A 16,386-nucleotide genomic window follows, 5' to 3' on the forward strand; every position below is an offset into this window, starting at 1 on the left:
CCGTCGTCGGCAGCGTCGGCACCAAGCTCACACGTTCGCCGTCAGGTTGCTAACTTGCTAGGGTATAGCCACATGCACTCACAGACGACGCTGATGGTCCACGAGGTCTGGAGCGAGAGCGAGGTGACGTTGGGGTTGTCGGCGCGGCACGTGATGGGCGTCCCGTCGTCGGCAGCGTCGGCACCAAGCTCACACGCTCGCCGTCAGGTTGCTAGGGTATAGCCACATGCACTCACAGACGACGCTGATGGTCCACGAGGTCTCGAGCGAGAGCGAGGTGACGTTGGGGTTGTCGGCGCGGCACGTGATGGGCTTCCCGTCGTCGTCCAGCGTCGGCACGAAGCTCAGCACGCTCACCGTCAGGTTGTTTCTGTGCTCTTCCTGTACACAATAAAGTTTGTTATTATTACATGCTAATTAATTCTTAAAATCTAGATGCGAAACGCCAGCTGCTTGGGAAAATATTGCAATATTCGAGCTTTCAAAAAGCTAATGAGCACAAAGATTAGTCAGCAGTGATGTGGCTTAATTTAACGCACCGATATTGTTTCGTCCGCAAACGCAAACGCGTGCGCCACAAGCTTGTCGGCCGGGCGGGTGAGCGCGCATTGATTGTCACTATTAATTAAATCGATTGTTCCTGCCCCGGCGGCGCTGGCTCCTGTGAGCGGCCGAGATTAATGGCGGACGAAGGAAAGGGCAGAAGGTTTGCTTATGAAATAACAATTCTTTATCATGCTATAATACTTATTATGAATATTGGTAATCCATGACCATAAACGTGCACAGTTTGGTTTCATTATTTGATAGTCGAGATATAAATAAATTTTAATTGGAAGTTTCACTATCGCGGATGTTTACTTTACATACATAATTAACTAGTTTTTACGAAAGGAACACTCAGCGTATGTCTCACACTCTTTGATCACGATCAATCAACGATATATTATTATTATGTCAGATGCCGGCAAATTATGGCTACCGGGATCGTCCGGGTATTGGAGACATCGGTCTTCAAATAGGCTTTGTGCCTGAGTTCACCGCGCCTGTGTCTATTGTGCCGGCGCCCGCAGGTGCCGGCCGGCTGTTTGCGCCGTGCGTCATGGCTCATGGCACACTCGACGCCTCCTAATGCCTTTTGATCGCCATCGGAGGCAAACACAGGGCTCGAATATCCAATCGGCAGGTGGGCCTACGGCTCTACAATAGGGAAGAAGCTATTACAAGGAGCTATTGAACTGTAATGGTTTGATTTGAGAGGTATTGAATCCGAGATAGTTAAGACTGAAAACGATCATTACACTAACATTGACTGCTGTAGACCGGTAAGTAAACCACAGGCCGTCATAAGTGCGACTCCGTTGTTCGACAATCTACGCCAATATTGAGATCTAAACAATCAGTGCCCCGCCGGCTTTAGCCACGCGCTATACCGCCCGGCATGCACGAAACCTATAAATTCAATCAGTATTTTATTCGAACGACAAATCTTTTCTCGTACCTACTCGCTCGCTCTCAGCTTACCAAAATGCTGAATGTGTAGCACTTTTTTCTGAGCGCGGATTTTAACAAATCTTATAAAGCCGAAACGTTTGCAAAGGATTAACGGGTTGGGCTAAAAGCGAGGAACATCGGATTTGTCAGCGCTAATATCAATAATGCAGCGATTATATCGCTTTGTGCTGCTTTTCTTTTTGGTGCTTCGCGATAAAATATTAATAAAGCTCGTGTTTTTCATTTCAATATCGATACACCGCTGTTTCTCGGAAGCTGTTAAAGCATAAACAAATTAGGACGATTTATTATTAAAACACTCTTAAAACATTGGAGAAATCTGTTGAGATGTTGATATTAGCCTCATTAAAAATAATTGGATATGATCTTAATTCTTTTAAATTAATTAATATTCTAGATTATTATTTTAGGTATTTTGTAATAATTTTTAAGGTAAGTAGAAATGTCTCCTCAGTTTTGTGAGATGTGATCAATGATCATGTGTGTGCATTCAATCATACCGCGGTAGTGGTGTAAATAAGAAGGACATTTACATTTTAAAGAATAATTCTGTTTTCAAAAATATAGCTTTACATTATTATTACAGTTTTTTTGCATCGAAAGCAAACATAATGTTTTGGTAGGGCTTAAATTCTGGACACGTGGAAAGCATTTTCCATCAATAGGTACAGCGAATTCCATTTGGGTCAGGATTATTTTTGTTAGTCCTTAGTTATTTATATAAAAGTTTTCCTTCCGAGAATGGGGAGATACTTATTTTTTTGTGAACTTCGAACAATATTTGGTTCAATGGCCGATTGTTATCATTACTATGTTTGAAAATAAAATTGCGCCAAAAACCTCATTTAAGGGAATAACTATGCATTTGCATCTATTAAACCATATTAATAACAATGAGCACTAACGGTCCAAATGGTTGCTTCATTCGTACTTATTTGATCACGCGTCCGCAATAAATAGAGTCACGTCGCATCTGGGCCCGATCGCCAGTGGACACTATTAGTTACTGTTGTCCATTGGAACAAATGTGTACTAATTCTGGATTTAGAACTGTAAGCTATGTTGTTTTCATTAGTTACAGGCAACATTCTCTATGAAACATCTCGCGTGTAACTCAAGCAGGCTTGTTATTGTTTGGTTTGTAACTTTGTAGTGTGCGTATCAGTGTATAAAAACAATGAAAAGTTAAGAATCCCATCATCGCATCCTTGTCGCTGTGGTCGTCGCGTGTTGTTCTGACTTGCAATGATCATTTAATCATTCGTCAAAGGTCGCGGTCCGCGTCACGCGCCCGCAATAAATCGCGCCCGGCACGTAGCGTCCGTGGATGTGTGCTCTTTATATATCTCATGCATTTTTACTTATTGTGTTTCCCCAAGGTTATTGATAATTCTAAATAATAAGATCATTCGAATATGATAAAAAATACAAAATTATTTTGCGAACTGGAACATAACACGGAAATTGAGATAACCAAGTAAATACCTAACGAGTTCATGCTCTGGATCCGTCACTGAATAAATTATGCACATGCATGCTGTCTAAATCGTGTACCTTTTATACCTACTCCGCTTCCTTAAACCTAGGAAAACTAGAGCTGCCTGAATCTCGCGTTCCGGGCATGCGCCACTTCTAGTACAGAAGTGCGGCGCATAAATTGGCAAAAATCTTAATCACGGCTGAGTCGGCGCCGGGGCTGGCGGCCGGCCAGCGCGGCCTATTACGCGATGGACCAACGCATGCTGGGCTAGATGCTTATTTTATTTACCCCAATGGTACACAACTTATTTCTTCATTGAAGAAAGCGATATCTACTTTGATTGACTGCTAGTAGTAGGTACGTTACGGTTTACGGTGTGATCCGCTTTGGTGACTATAATTAATGGAGGACGTAATAAGTAATTAATGAAACGGTAGGTAGGTATGTACGCTGTATTACTGTGCAGGAGACTGGCACCGGCTGAAAACCAGCGCTGCATGGACCTAGTGCCGTACAGCTTACGCTGAGCCGGATGCCCTTGTCACCTTATTTTTAATTGTTAAGCTGTGTTAAAGTTGTATTTTTTTTTGTTATGGTGACAATAAAGGTTTATTCTCTGGCGGGCGAGTAGGAACTTGAACGAATTTGTCAAGGAGACTAACATCGACATATTTTGTACTAGCATTGCTGTGGCGAGGAGAAAGCTAGGCGACCGTTTTTTTAAGGACAACTAAATTGTTTTTCTGTTTGGCAATGTCTTCCAATACTTTTTATTTAGGTATTACATAGTATATTATAGTAGTGTAGTACGTAGTATGTAGTAACCCTGGTGCAAAGGCTCACTAAATTTTTTAAATTGTTTTTACCTGTGGGAACCTATAAGTGGTTTACTCGTTGCCTATCTTATGTTATTATTACACACTGTAAAACCCTGGTTTTCCTAAATAAATAAATAAATAAATTTATTTATTTACTTATTCTCTCTGTATTTCAGAGATCCTCTTTTAAGTAAATATTGACGAGTGAAAAGATATTGAAGAGCTATCTACGTACGATAGACTACGTAGGTAAAAAACCTCACCCTGTATGCAAACTCTGAATTCGAAAACAGTTGCTATTCACGCATCCGCTCTTTGAAATACTTATCACGCATATTGCGGACATCGGCGGCACCGGACAACCGGACGGTTTAAAATGCAATCAGCGTCCGGAAGTGGCGCTAATTAAACAGAGATACCGTAAATGGCCGCCTTCCCCGGCCTAATTTGTAACGACATCACCTTTTAGAAAAACAGAAATGGCCGATTTGCGAGTCAGCCGTCAGCGACACGGAGTAGAAACGTAATCTCGTAACGGCAGACTCATATAATATGTATCTCTATTATAACTGTTAAAAATACGAGTAATACACATGATATTTTATATTTGAAAAACCATGAAACAATTTACATTGTCGTTACAAAAATAAAATGGTACAGAGTTTAATTAAACTCATATAAATTTACTTATGTTCATCTCCAAAGTATTATTCCAAAGATGCATTAATTAGTTAGAAGACTTTATTTTTAGTGTGGGGCAATCTAAAATGTAATTTCGATTGCAAATAAGAACTCAAAGCCCAATCTGCTCTGATGTTAACTTCTTCGAGCTCTGCTGAATACCAATTCCAAAAACTTTTATTTTCAAATTCTTATAATAAAGTCCACGGCAAAGTTATCGTTTGAAAAACGATCAAAAGGCGATATTATGCAAACTGGAATATGTAAATTCGCACCAGCGGTAATGCAGAGCATAATTTGGAATATCCGCGCCGTTTGCGATCGTCTGCGGTCTTCAGGTGGAGCCCGGCCGTAAAGCGGAGGAGTTATGTCAATTGACACGGAAGCGGAGTGCCGGCCGAATAGACTGTCGTGGGCCTTCTGGCAGATAGGGTTATATACGACGTGGTATTTATTTATTTCATATAGTAAAACAAAAAAATACTCAACCGGAGCTTATGGACGTAATCAATAAAATAACTTTAGACACACGCTTACGGCTTTAAAATAGAAACATTTTATCTAGAAAAAAAATCACTCATATTATTGAAACTTCAAAGCAATTCAAAATGATTCCGTCAACTTTTTTATCGTTTTTGAATCATAAAACTGGAAACGAAGCAAACCAAACATTCAATTATTGCCGTAATGACCAATTATACTCTAAGCAAACACCGGTCAGACGCTCATTCGAGTGATTTAGCGGCCATTACCGGTGCAGTTACTTTTACGCGAATGTGCATAAATTGGCGGGTCCCCTCGGCGTCTAATTAAACGCCCGTCGCTCGCTTTACGAGCGTTTAAAACTCGACTACTTGCGGTGCGGGGTCCAGTGGTTGCTTGCGCCGACGACCCCGCGCGATCAAGACAAAACTCTTAAAGGAAAAGCATCTAAAAGGCTAAATATAGCGGCAAGTGCGTTTTTTAATCTTACAATACATTTCTTACCTACTAATACATATTTTCAACAAAATGTATATTAAGATACCTATGTAACTAAGAAAATACAAAGTGGCATATTCACTCATCTCATTCATTTCATAAACGACCAACATCGTACCAAAACTACGATATCAATGCATAACAATTTACTTAAAAAGCTCTACTTGCAAAATTAAAAATAAAATAGGTCATCGCAATGTAAGTATCTCGCATATCATTTGCTGACGTCTTTACAATTGTGACCTAGAAGAGGAACCGCCATAAGGTTCCTGAGTTACGGAAGTGCGAAAAAGCTATCCGACTCTACGGAACCTCATTACGGCAGGCAACGCACTCGGTCTTGTTTTACGCCGGACGGCACCCGAGGTCGTAACAATGATTTTGCTCAACAGATCTACCAAGACACGACTCAATTCTTTAAAATAACATTTTATGCCCCATTGCACGCGCTAGAGCTAGTGCTAATATTTATTTTACGAGTACATAAAATTAATATCCACCATATTTCTCCTGAAATGTCGACTATAGTATTTTTCTTTAGTATTTTCTGAAGTGTTTTACCTGGTGTCGTTTTGGTAAAGCTCTAAGGCTGGATTAAAGCCATACGGAATGTTAATGTGAAATGTCGAAGGAAATGGAATATGAAATCAATTATTTCACGTTAAACCAAGACACTTTTTCGAGGCAAGATTACTTATTTATTTAATCTTGTAACGCGTACATTCAAAACTTCACAATCTTTGTTATACTGGGGTTGGTGAACTTTGTAGAAAATGCTCTATTAAAAATGAAAGTAAATAAAAGCTTGTAATAGGGGAGAGTTCGGTATATTGTACCGCCGCCGGGTAAATTGTACCACCCTCATATTTCCTAAAGTATTTATTGAATGTCTGTAATTGCAACACTCAGCGATACACAACTAAAATCAATTAATATCGGCCATGTGGTTTTTGCCGTGACCAGAAACACGTGTGTTTTATTTTGAAAAGTATTTTTTCATTATTTTCAAGTAACTTTTGACAATACATGTTTAGATTATAATTTTGTTAAATTTAATGACAGGGTGTTTCTAATATATTATTTAGAAGCGTAAATTAGTGTGGATTACAATTATTTGAAACATTTTTCGGTATTTATAAGCTTTATTTTTTACCGATTTTTTAAAAGCATTATCACCTNTCACAAGCGACCTGGCGCTCACACGTCATTAAGTGTGATCTTCGACTATGCAACTTAAAGTACACGAAGTATCAAAACGATCGCGTTGACCGATTTCAAAATATTCGACAATTTGCACGAGTGGATTACGGGTGTAATCCACGCGACCACTGTAGGGTTAAACGCCCGTCGCTCGCTTTACGAGCGTTTAAAACTCGACTACTTGCGGTGCGGGGTCCAGTGGTTGCTTGCGCCGACGACCCCGCGCGATCAAGACAAAACTCTTAAAGGAAAAGCATCTAAAAGGCTAAATATAGCGGCAAGTGCGCTAGAGACGAGTTTTTTTTAATCTTACAATACAATTCTTAGGTACCTACTAATACATATTTTCAACAAAATTTATATTTAGGTACCTATGTAACTAAGAAAATACAAAGTGGCATATTCACTCATCTCATTCATTTCATAAACGACCAACATCGTACCAAAACTACGATATCAATGCATAACAATTCACTTAAAAAACTACTTGTAAAGTTAAAAATAAAATAGGTCATCGCAATGTAAGTATCTCGCATATCATTTGCTGACGTCTTTACAATTGTGACCTAGAAGAGGAACCCACATAAGGTTCCTGAGTTACGGAAGTGCGAAAAAGCTATCCGACTCTACGGAACCTCATTACGGCGGGCAACGCACTCCTCTTGTTTTACGCCGGACGGCACCCGAGGTCGTAACAATGATTTTGCTCAACAAATCTACCAAGACACGACCCAATTCTTTAAAATAACATTTTATGCCCCATTGCACGCGCTAGAGCTAGTGCTAATATTTATTTTACGAGTACATAAAATTAATATCCACCATATTTCTCCTGAAATGTCGACTATAGTATTTTTCTTTAGTATTTTCTGAAGTGTTTTACCTGGTGTCGTTTTGGTAAAGCTCTAAGGCTGGATTAAAGCCATACGGAATGTTAATGTGAAGTGTCGAAGGAAAAGGAATATGAAATCAATTATTTTACGTTAAACCAAGACACTTTTTCACTGTCATTATCTGAAAACTTCACAATCTTTGTTATACTGGGGTTGGTTGGTGAACTATGTGGAAAATGCTCCATTATGTTTTAAAATTTTGATTTTAATGCAATTGTCAATTTCTAAAACTAAAAATAAAGTATTATAATCGTTCAATACTGAATTTTAAAACTGTTTAATTAATAATTGAAACTACCAATCAAAGCATACAACCCACACACCACGACGCGACAGCCCAAAACATTTTTTTTTTCACAAAGTAAAAGGACTAAGCTGATCATTATTAGACGTAGGCGTAAGTAATTTTAATAATATTCAGCTCGATCCTCATTTTTTACTTGTCCCAGGATGCTGTGGGCCTAATGAGTAAAAGGGATGACGAGGGCCTATAACAATCATTGTTCGCTAAGCCTACAGGGCGCGCCGCGGCCGAGCGTGATGTCTAGACTATTGTTGAACAAAAATAGATTATATTTCCAAACCTTTCACAATATTTTTATGTAGGAATCAATATTTTTTCTGGTTTTTGTTAACAAAAGTTTGGAAGATTACGAGTAAAATGAAAAAGAGATGAATAGGTAGGTACACGCGTGGTGGGTGGAGTTGTCAGCGTCGGCAAACAGTGGCAGGCGCCACGCTGGACCACCTTCGGCTGTTTGCTGAGCAGCTGTTATGGGCTTGCACAGTAAGCATGCAAATATCATTGTTAGTGACATCAAGACATTAGTTAGGCTTTTCAGTAGGTAATCCAAGAGTACGTTATACAATTGACGGCAATTGATTTAGCCCTTCATATTTTCTTTGTTGCTTTTTTCCCCTAACAGTTGCAATATTATTGCTGCTCTCTGTTGCTAACTGCTCTTGGCATTATGTAAATTGTCGTCCTATTTACTTTGTTTTATTAACCCATTTAGCCCTACCGTACCCTATGTGGTACGGTATCTTTTTGAAAATATTTCGAAGTATCAAACTGTTATTAATTTGTAAAAATGATTGTGACAGTAAGCTTAAAGTGATTATTTTACATAAAAATATTTAAAAATATGTTTTAACAAGTGGTTTCGGAAATACTTATGAAATTCCTCGACAGAAAACAAAAACAATATTTACAATGTATTTAAGAAGGTATAATTTCTTATTATTCATGGTAAATTATGTTATTCATCAATTTTATTTTAAAAATAGAGTACAATAGATATCATGACTACAAAAAAAATATTATTGAGATTATTTTTATACTGTTTATTCCAGTCTAAAATAGGTGTACCGTATAAGGTACAGTAGGTCTATGCATGAGCAAATCGTGCGAAAAATAAAATTTAATTTTTATTATTTTTATTGTTTTAGGCAATTGATGCTTCACTTTATTGCCACAAATCATGAAATATTTGATAATTTCAGCAAACATAAAGCAATTTTGGTATTTTTCTACTGCTGTCTTGTCAGATGACCGCTAATGATGATCAGGCTGATGAAGATTTAGGCGATAAAGATAGTGTCAATGTAAATAATAACCCTCAGAGTTTTCTCCGATGGATTTGCTAAATTTCCATCGTCGTGTTGCTAAATGCGATTATGGATAGCACTAAACGTAATAAATCAGAAATAGCCAGATCTTCTTCAGCTATCCTCACTAACTTCGGAGAAGGTAGGAAAAAAGAACCAAATGTGGTTAGTATCACAGAAAACGTCTTACAAGATATGCAAAGTGTGATACTAGTGATTATATGATTTTGTTTTATTTTATATCATTCAAATATAAATAAAAATCTTCTTCGAACAACAACTATGTTTTGCTTGCTTATAGACCTACTGTACCCTATATGGTACGGGCTCCCCACGGCCCCCTATTTATGCATTATTTTTTTAAATATTTTTTTCATGATTTTTAGGCTTCCCTTTGTAAGTTTTTGCTAAAAAATAAATTTGTATTTACAAAAATAATTATCGGTCTAAATGGGTTAAGAATCGCTTATTATGTAGCATTAATAAACTTTAGCTCTACATTTCTCCCAGTAACCCGGTTTTGGCGCTCTCAATCTAGAGGTAACAAATGAAATAATAACTAAACACGTTAGCACCTCGACAAGCGACTAACTAGCGGCCGTAATTGGCGCATCGCCGCAATCGCAGCAACACTCGGCGCTCGCGCGACTCGAGTGCTCGAGTAATCGCGCGGCCGCGTAATCGAGTTGCGCGGACTCGGCGACCGGCGCAATCAGACCTCATTGACTCAGCCAGCGTATGTTCTAACGCGCGGTCAACTCACTCAATTTTAGCTAAGTATGATAGATTTAGTTGAATTAACTTTGATTAGTGTATGTCGGTGAAAAGTTTGGTCCATGTTGCACGTAGGTATCGATTCAAATTGTATAAAAAAATAAGTTCTTATGGTAGATTTATCTTTGCAATAGATACGTAAGTAACGTTTAAATTACGTAGCTCTACAGCTACAGTAGCATACATCCGACGTGTTATCTACTATATATAACTATGCTATTAATATCATTTAGACACGATTACTTTAAAATATGCTTGTTGAGAAACCGAATCCAAAATGAACGACTCTTGGTTTTGACAGTTACTCAAAAGTGCTTTACTTGTACAAGTATCTGCTCATATTCCTCGTCTAAACGACAACGCCTCCCAGCGCCGGGGTGTTGCACACACGCGCCCGGGACTCACTTCTCGGCAGTTTACCGAATTGCTCGCCACACTCGCATTCACTCCGAATGTAATCAGCGGAAAATTGACGCTCGTGCATTTGCGAGTGCGGGGTTCACCTGCCGCCCGGCGCAGCTCCTTGCGCCTGCAGCTTGCTCGGAAAATGTTGATGCTCACTTTTTTGTGTGCGCGCGGCAGAGTGGAAAATCTAGCGATTGTCATTTGTTTTTATCCTCTGTCGAATAAAGTATTAACACCTTTGTGAGGAGCACTTTGACGATTGCAGCTTTTATACTCGTACGAGTAGATGCAATAGGGATGGGTAGGTAATTGTTAGTTTTCAGACTTGAAGCGTTACGAAACTAAGAAAGTTGTCATGTACTATACCTACTGTGTTTTAGTAAATAAATGTTTCTTTTTACCTAACTGCGCCAGAAGGAGGGTTATTGCTTTAGAGGTTAGTTTGGCCCTTTATGTAACTATGAGCATTATTTTAATATTAACAACAGGCATTAAGTCTAGGGTACTATGACAATCAGGGTTTTAATTACATTGGCATTTTCAAACATACCCACTATTTGCAAACGTGGTCATCAATTACGCACATTACTCGTTAACGAGCAGATAGACCAATTTATTTAACCTTGTCGGCATTAAAATGTAAAGCTTAATAAAACGGCAAAACTGATGAAACAACCCAAACGAATATCGATGTGTGCAGACAATTTTGGATTTAATTAACGTCACGTCATTAAATAGCGAATTAATTGCCGGTGCAGCGTCACAAGTTCTGATTGGCGCTTGCGATTAAACACAGTTCCAGGAAATCAAATTTGTCTCCGAAATCCAACGCGGGTAATGACATAGTGTGTAGAGAGCAGCCACATCAAAGGCTTCCCGCAGTTATTTGGCGATAATAAAGGCAAATACTACGCTTTGAAACCCAAGCACTGGCTATAAAGGTAGTGCCAACCTCAAAGCTAGCTTAAAATATGTCCCCTTTGTTCATGTTCAGATACCCAGTATCAATTTTAGCACTGTCAAAGCATACATCACAAATAAGTTTGTCGGCCGTTTGGTGTAGTGGTTCGAAACGGACTACTATTCCGGAGGTTGCGGGTTCGATTCCCGCACAGTACAAACATTTGTGGGCATGAACTTATTTGTTTGTATTGGACTGGGTGTTTTCTATGTATAATATGTATGTATTTACAAAAAAAAAGTATTTAAGTATGTTTATATCCGTTGTCTAGTACCCATAGTACAAGCTTTGCTTAGTTTGGGACTAGAAGCGCAGTGTAAAATGTCCAAGGATATTTATTATTTATTATTGAGCTCTGAGCAGCAATATGAAGAGACTGTTCCTTGGAAACTGTGGCGACGCCGAGACGCAAAAGGCTTCCATTCCTCGGAGTTTTATTGTCTAATTAGCCGTGTTTCATAGCGATTTATAACGTTTTAAATTATGCACGAAGGTGCTTCATTTTATCTGGCTCCGAATTGCGGCCGTTTTCATTAAGAGACGCTGCTCGAAAATAAATATAATTTAATTACAGCGTCCAAGGTGGGCGGCGAAAAAGTCGGCTCATTGCGCTCCCTCCGCCCGAAAGGGTTCGCCCGTGATGCCGCTTGATAGATTGAGGCTTGTAGGACTCTGTTTGGTTGAATTTTAATGCTCAAATCGAATAGACACTCGTTTCGAGTAATAAACATAGTAAAAGACACGTAAAAGGGCTTTTTAAAAGCTTAATTGCGAAAAAATAATGTCTTCTAAATAGACATAACTTTAGAAATAGCGCTTTTAAAAAGCCTAAGTGCAAAATAATTTATTTATTTATTTATTTTATTTATTAGGACAACCAACAAGACAAACACGCATACATGAAATTACTATAACTAAAAGGCTGCCACGGCATGCAATGTGGACAGTTGCAAATATAAAAACTAAGAGATAGTAGGTAACACAGTGAAAATTTGTAATGTAATGAACATTATGAATAAATTTCTTATACATTATTTACGTATTTGCTGTGGCTGTAATAATTAACTTTTATGAGTTTAAGTTCCGAAGTTTACAAGCTTTAATTGCCTAGTTTAAATCTTGTAAAATAGGAACTTTCATAAAGTACATAATTATGTCTCTATCACGCAATGTAAGTCGTCACATCAAATGCACGTACTGCATTCACCTGCTAACGCAGCCCGGCTAACTACTGGCTGGGCGGCCAGGTGCTGCCCCGCTGGCCGTGCGCCAGCCGCGCCGCTCGTGGCGCCATTAACTGCTTCAAAAGCGTATGAATTCCGAAGGGTCTATCGGGGATAACTGCTCAATATGTACCCGTGCATGCTACTAAATATCTGCTCATTTTTAGGGCTCCGTGCATAGGCTCGTGCTTGAATAAAACGGATCCGTTACATGTCTTATTCATGTGTGTAATTTGATTCTAAACTTTATTGATGACTTAAAAATGACTTTCTGGTAAATAAGAAAAAGCTCCTTTTCTGTAAGAGATTGAAAATTAAACTCTCCACAAAGTAGGTAGATAAAATATTAGATTCAGGAACGTTGATTTTGAAGTGGGATATTCGAAATTTTATATTTTTAATATATTCAACTCTAACCTGTTCTTAGGATCGATTCTAATTACTTTCGGCTAGCTCCTAGACGGCAGGCCATCGGAGAGCACGCGAAACCGTCGGCCCTCCGATAAAGTTCATTATTCTTAATTGTCTACTCTTGATAGAAGCAGTCGCCGTGAGCGAATGATTGATGGTCTGTTGTCAATGCTGACTCTTTCAGTTACGACTTCGTTGTTGCTTGACAATTTGTACAAACACTTTATACCATGTTCTGGTGATATTATAAACTCTGAAGCTGTTTTGCTACGTGTTCGTGCCCAAGCCTTAAACGGATTTGGATATTAATTTATTATGGAGGCAGCCTGAGCCCAGCGAAGGACAGGCACATGCGGCGGTGGCGATGCGTGTCGTTCGCGTTATTGGATCACATTCGTATATGAAAATCGTTAAATCGTTTCCGCACGAATTTATAATTTTTCTGTTTTATTATTCATTATGTTGAGCCAAAGAATATTTATGGTGTATGTGGAAAACTGTCACTAATGAATATTCATGGAATTCTTCGTAAAGCCCTTAAAGCTAATACAAGACATTGGGCCATAACGCATGTTGGGCGCGCGGCCAAGCAGCGTTAGGCGCAGATGCGCGGCCGGTGATTTACTCCCTACACACTAACCTAGATCCAGGGGACTGGTTATTAAGGTCAAAATTGAGGTGGCGGCCTGAGAAACATGATTGCTAATTCAAGAGTAAATGTAGAAGATATATACTCTTAAATTAGACCGAATTAGAATTTTAAAACTACAATGGATTGTGTTATTTCTTTGATGGTCATTCAATCAATAATGAGGTACAAGAAAGGGCATTTTAAGCGATTCTATCTCGGCTTGAGTTAAAGTGTAAAGGATATAACATTCAATAATTTTTGTAATTTATACTTGAGAACACTCAGGCTTTTTTCTCAAGAGCTTTCATACCATAAATCATCAACCACTAATACTCGAATTTACACTTACTACTCATCATATCCATATTGAATTATAGCTACAACAATACACTCAAGCACATTAAGAGTGGAAACAATCTATGTAAATAATTCCAGTGTTTCTTCTGTACTCGTATTTCCATAGTTTACTCACGGCAGCTATTACTGTATCCAGTAGATTCCAGTAACAAGTACGACACACCTCAATGGCTTAAGTTATTCCGCCCTCGGCGTAAGATGTTTGGATTTGTGTTATCTCCCCCCTCGCCCCCGCCCTGGATCTGTCACCATCTGGTAGGGTTGCCCACTAAGCGTCAGTGCGTCGAAAGAATAACTTTTAAATAACTTAAAGAAATCGAATTTCCTAAGGCGGGTATCCAACCCATGACCTTTCGCTTGCTTGCTGGGCGACCGCTCTTGCCATCTGAGCTACTTTGACACTGGGTAAACCCGTCGAAATTTTCATTTCCAAGTGGCTCAGATTGATAAGAGCAGTAGCCCGACAAGCGAAGGGTCGTGGGTTTAATTATTATTCTCAACTTAGGCAATTCGTTTTTTATTTTTAATGCTACCCATAAAATTTTGATAACTGAATGAGTAATTCGATTTTTTTTATTGTAGGTATAGAAGAGAGCACAGTAATCACTGCGGAACCTTGTTTTTGAGTTATAATAGATGTTGTTTTGAAATCATTTAAAGTCATGCCATCATTTGTACGAGTATGTAGTCTATACTCCATACCATTTAAATTTGTGAGAAGTGAGTCCTTTTCATCAATTACATTCCACATAAAACAGAGTTATTATTTTTGTCTCGTAATTCCTACTTTTGATATTTTTTCGTAATTATTGCTCGATTAATCCTCTATTACGTAATTTACCTAAGTATCTTAAAAAAAGGTAAACGTGTTTTGTTTTTTCGTTCAATTTCCTGTAATTACGTGTTTCATTAATAATTAATCAACATTGATTATTCTTCAATCCTAAGAAAGTTAAAGGTTAGATAATTATTTCCACAACTGATAAACTGTATTACCTACAGTGTTTTCAGTAGGAGGAAATGAACTAATATATTTCTTGAAACATGCAACCCTGGCACCTGCCCGCAGCGCATCCGTGTCGCGGCTGCCTCCTCCTGATTATTTAATGAAAAACCTCGAGTGACATGTTTTGTTTAATTTGTAATCAATGATAATAATACCACTTGAATTACACTACGAAATGTGGACGTGATAATGGACGTTGGCTAGCTTTTTTGGGTCGAAATGTTGTTAGGTCACTTGAATATTGATTCATCATCAAAACATGTAGCACTTAAGTAGAGTCTTTGTTCATTACCTACTAAACAAATTGTATTGTAGTGTTAAAGTGAAAATGATACAAACCTTGTCGATAAGACTACTTAGCTCACTTTTCTGGTAATAGACTTTTATGTTGAATTTATTATGTAAGTATTGTAGAAATCTAAGGATGAAAATACTTTACTCTTGATAGTAGGAATGTAAAATAAATTAAATTATGAGAGGGCTTAATATCCTTTTATGTTATTTGCTTACAAAAATGTGCCTAATTATTTAATTTTTGAGATTTTAAACGAGAACAGCCCTTATTGTTATGTTTCCATTATGAATCCTCGGCCTTTATATAAAACTTTATATAGAACAGTCCGTACCTCGTGCTCGTGGATTATTCCGTGACTTATTCCCGAATGTTTTCTTAGTGTTGTTCGAGCGAACATTTGCCTCCCCCGCGCATTCGATTACCGCACGGTTATAACCCCGAGCGAGTTGATATCTTCTGTATAATATTGTTTTAGTAAATCATGGCGGCCTTAGCTGTTTTCAAAAGTAGGTAATGAAATTCTAATGTGACTATTTTGGAGTTGTGATTTTTAGAACGTGGGTTACTCGTCTTTTTGTTTTCAATAATTGGTTATTGGTCATGCATACCTACTCGTAATAGCATAGAGCGGGGGTACCTAATAGACGATACGACTGACAACGTTATAGTGTTAGCTTGTTTCATCGCAACTTCGAGTTGTCGATCCAGTTTGTGCAGTCTCCTCGATAAATATCGCCGCTGCCTAATCTCTGGTGCGCAGGACTCCGGTGCTGCAGTGACGGAAATTGATGGCGTCCGAGGATCAGGCTGCAGGCGGCCACTTCGACGGCACATTTGGACGGACGACGTCATTTCTCTCGAACACTCTTTTGTTTCGTTTGCTCCGGCGATGTTTCAGGAAGGGCAGAACAACTGAAAATCGATATTGTTCATCTTTTGTTTTCAACTGATCGGTTGTAGGCTTATTACCTATCAACGATTACATAAAGAGAAGCGTATACAGGATACCTGATCTACACATCAGCTCATAGACATTGATTTTACGATTTACACTGTTAAGGTGCTCTGATAGTAAATAATGTAGCTAGTTGATTAATTCTTAACGTAACTTCATTCAGTAGACGAGTTTGATTGAGTGTTGAATAGC

General features: G+C 38.5%; 1 protein-coding gene across 1 annotated transcript in view; it reads right to left on the minus strand.

Moving 5' to 3' along the window:
- side-II (sidestep II transmembrane protein) overlaps positions 1 to 16,386 on the minus strand; it is a gene marked incomplete at its 5' end in the record, with an annotated part of 117,723 nt that overhangs the window by 58,751 nt on the left and 42,586 nt on the right. Inside the window, one exon of the mRNA XM_028308791.1 lies at positions 237 to 381. Within this exon, the coding sequence (XP_028164592.1) occupies positions 237 to 381 (145 nt within the window). The remainder of the gene's footprint in view (positions 1 to 236; positions 382 to 16,386) is intronic.

Source organism: Ostrinia furnacalis, unplaced genomic scaffold (assembly GCF_004193835.3).
Source record: "Ostrinia furnacalis isolate ACB-3 unplaced genomic scaffold, ASM419383v2 OfSCF2503, whole genome shotgun sequence".
NCBI lineage: Eukaryota > Metazoa > Arthropoda > Insecta > Lepidoptera > Crambidae > Ostrinia > Ostrinia furnacalis.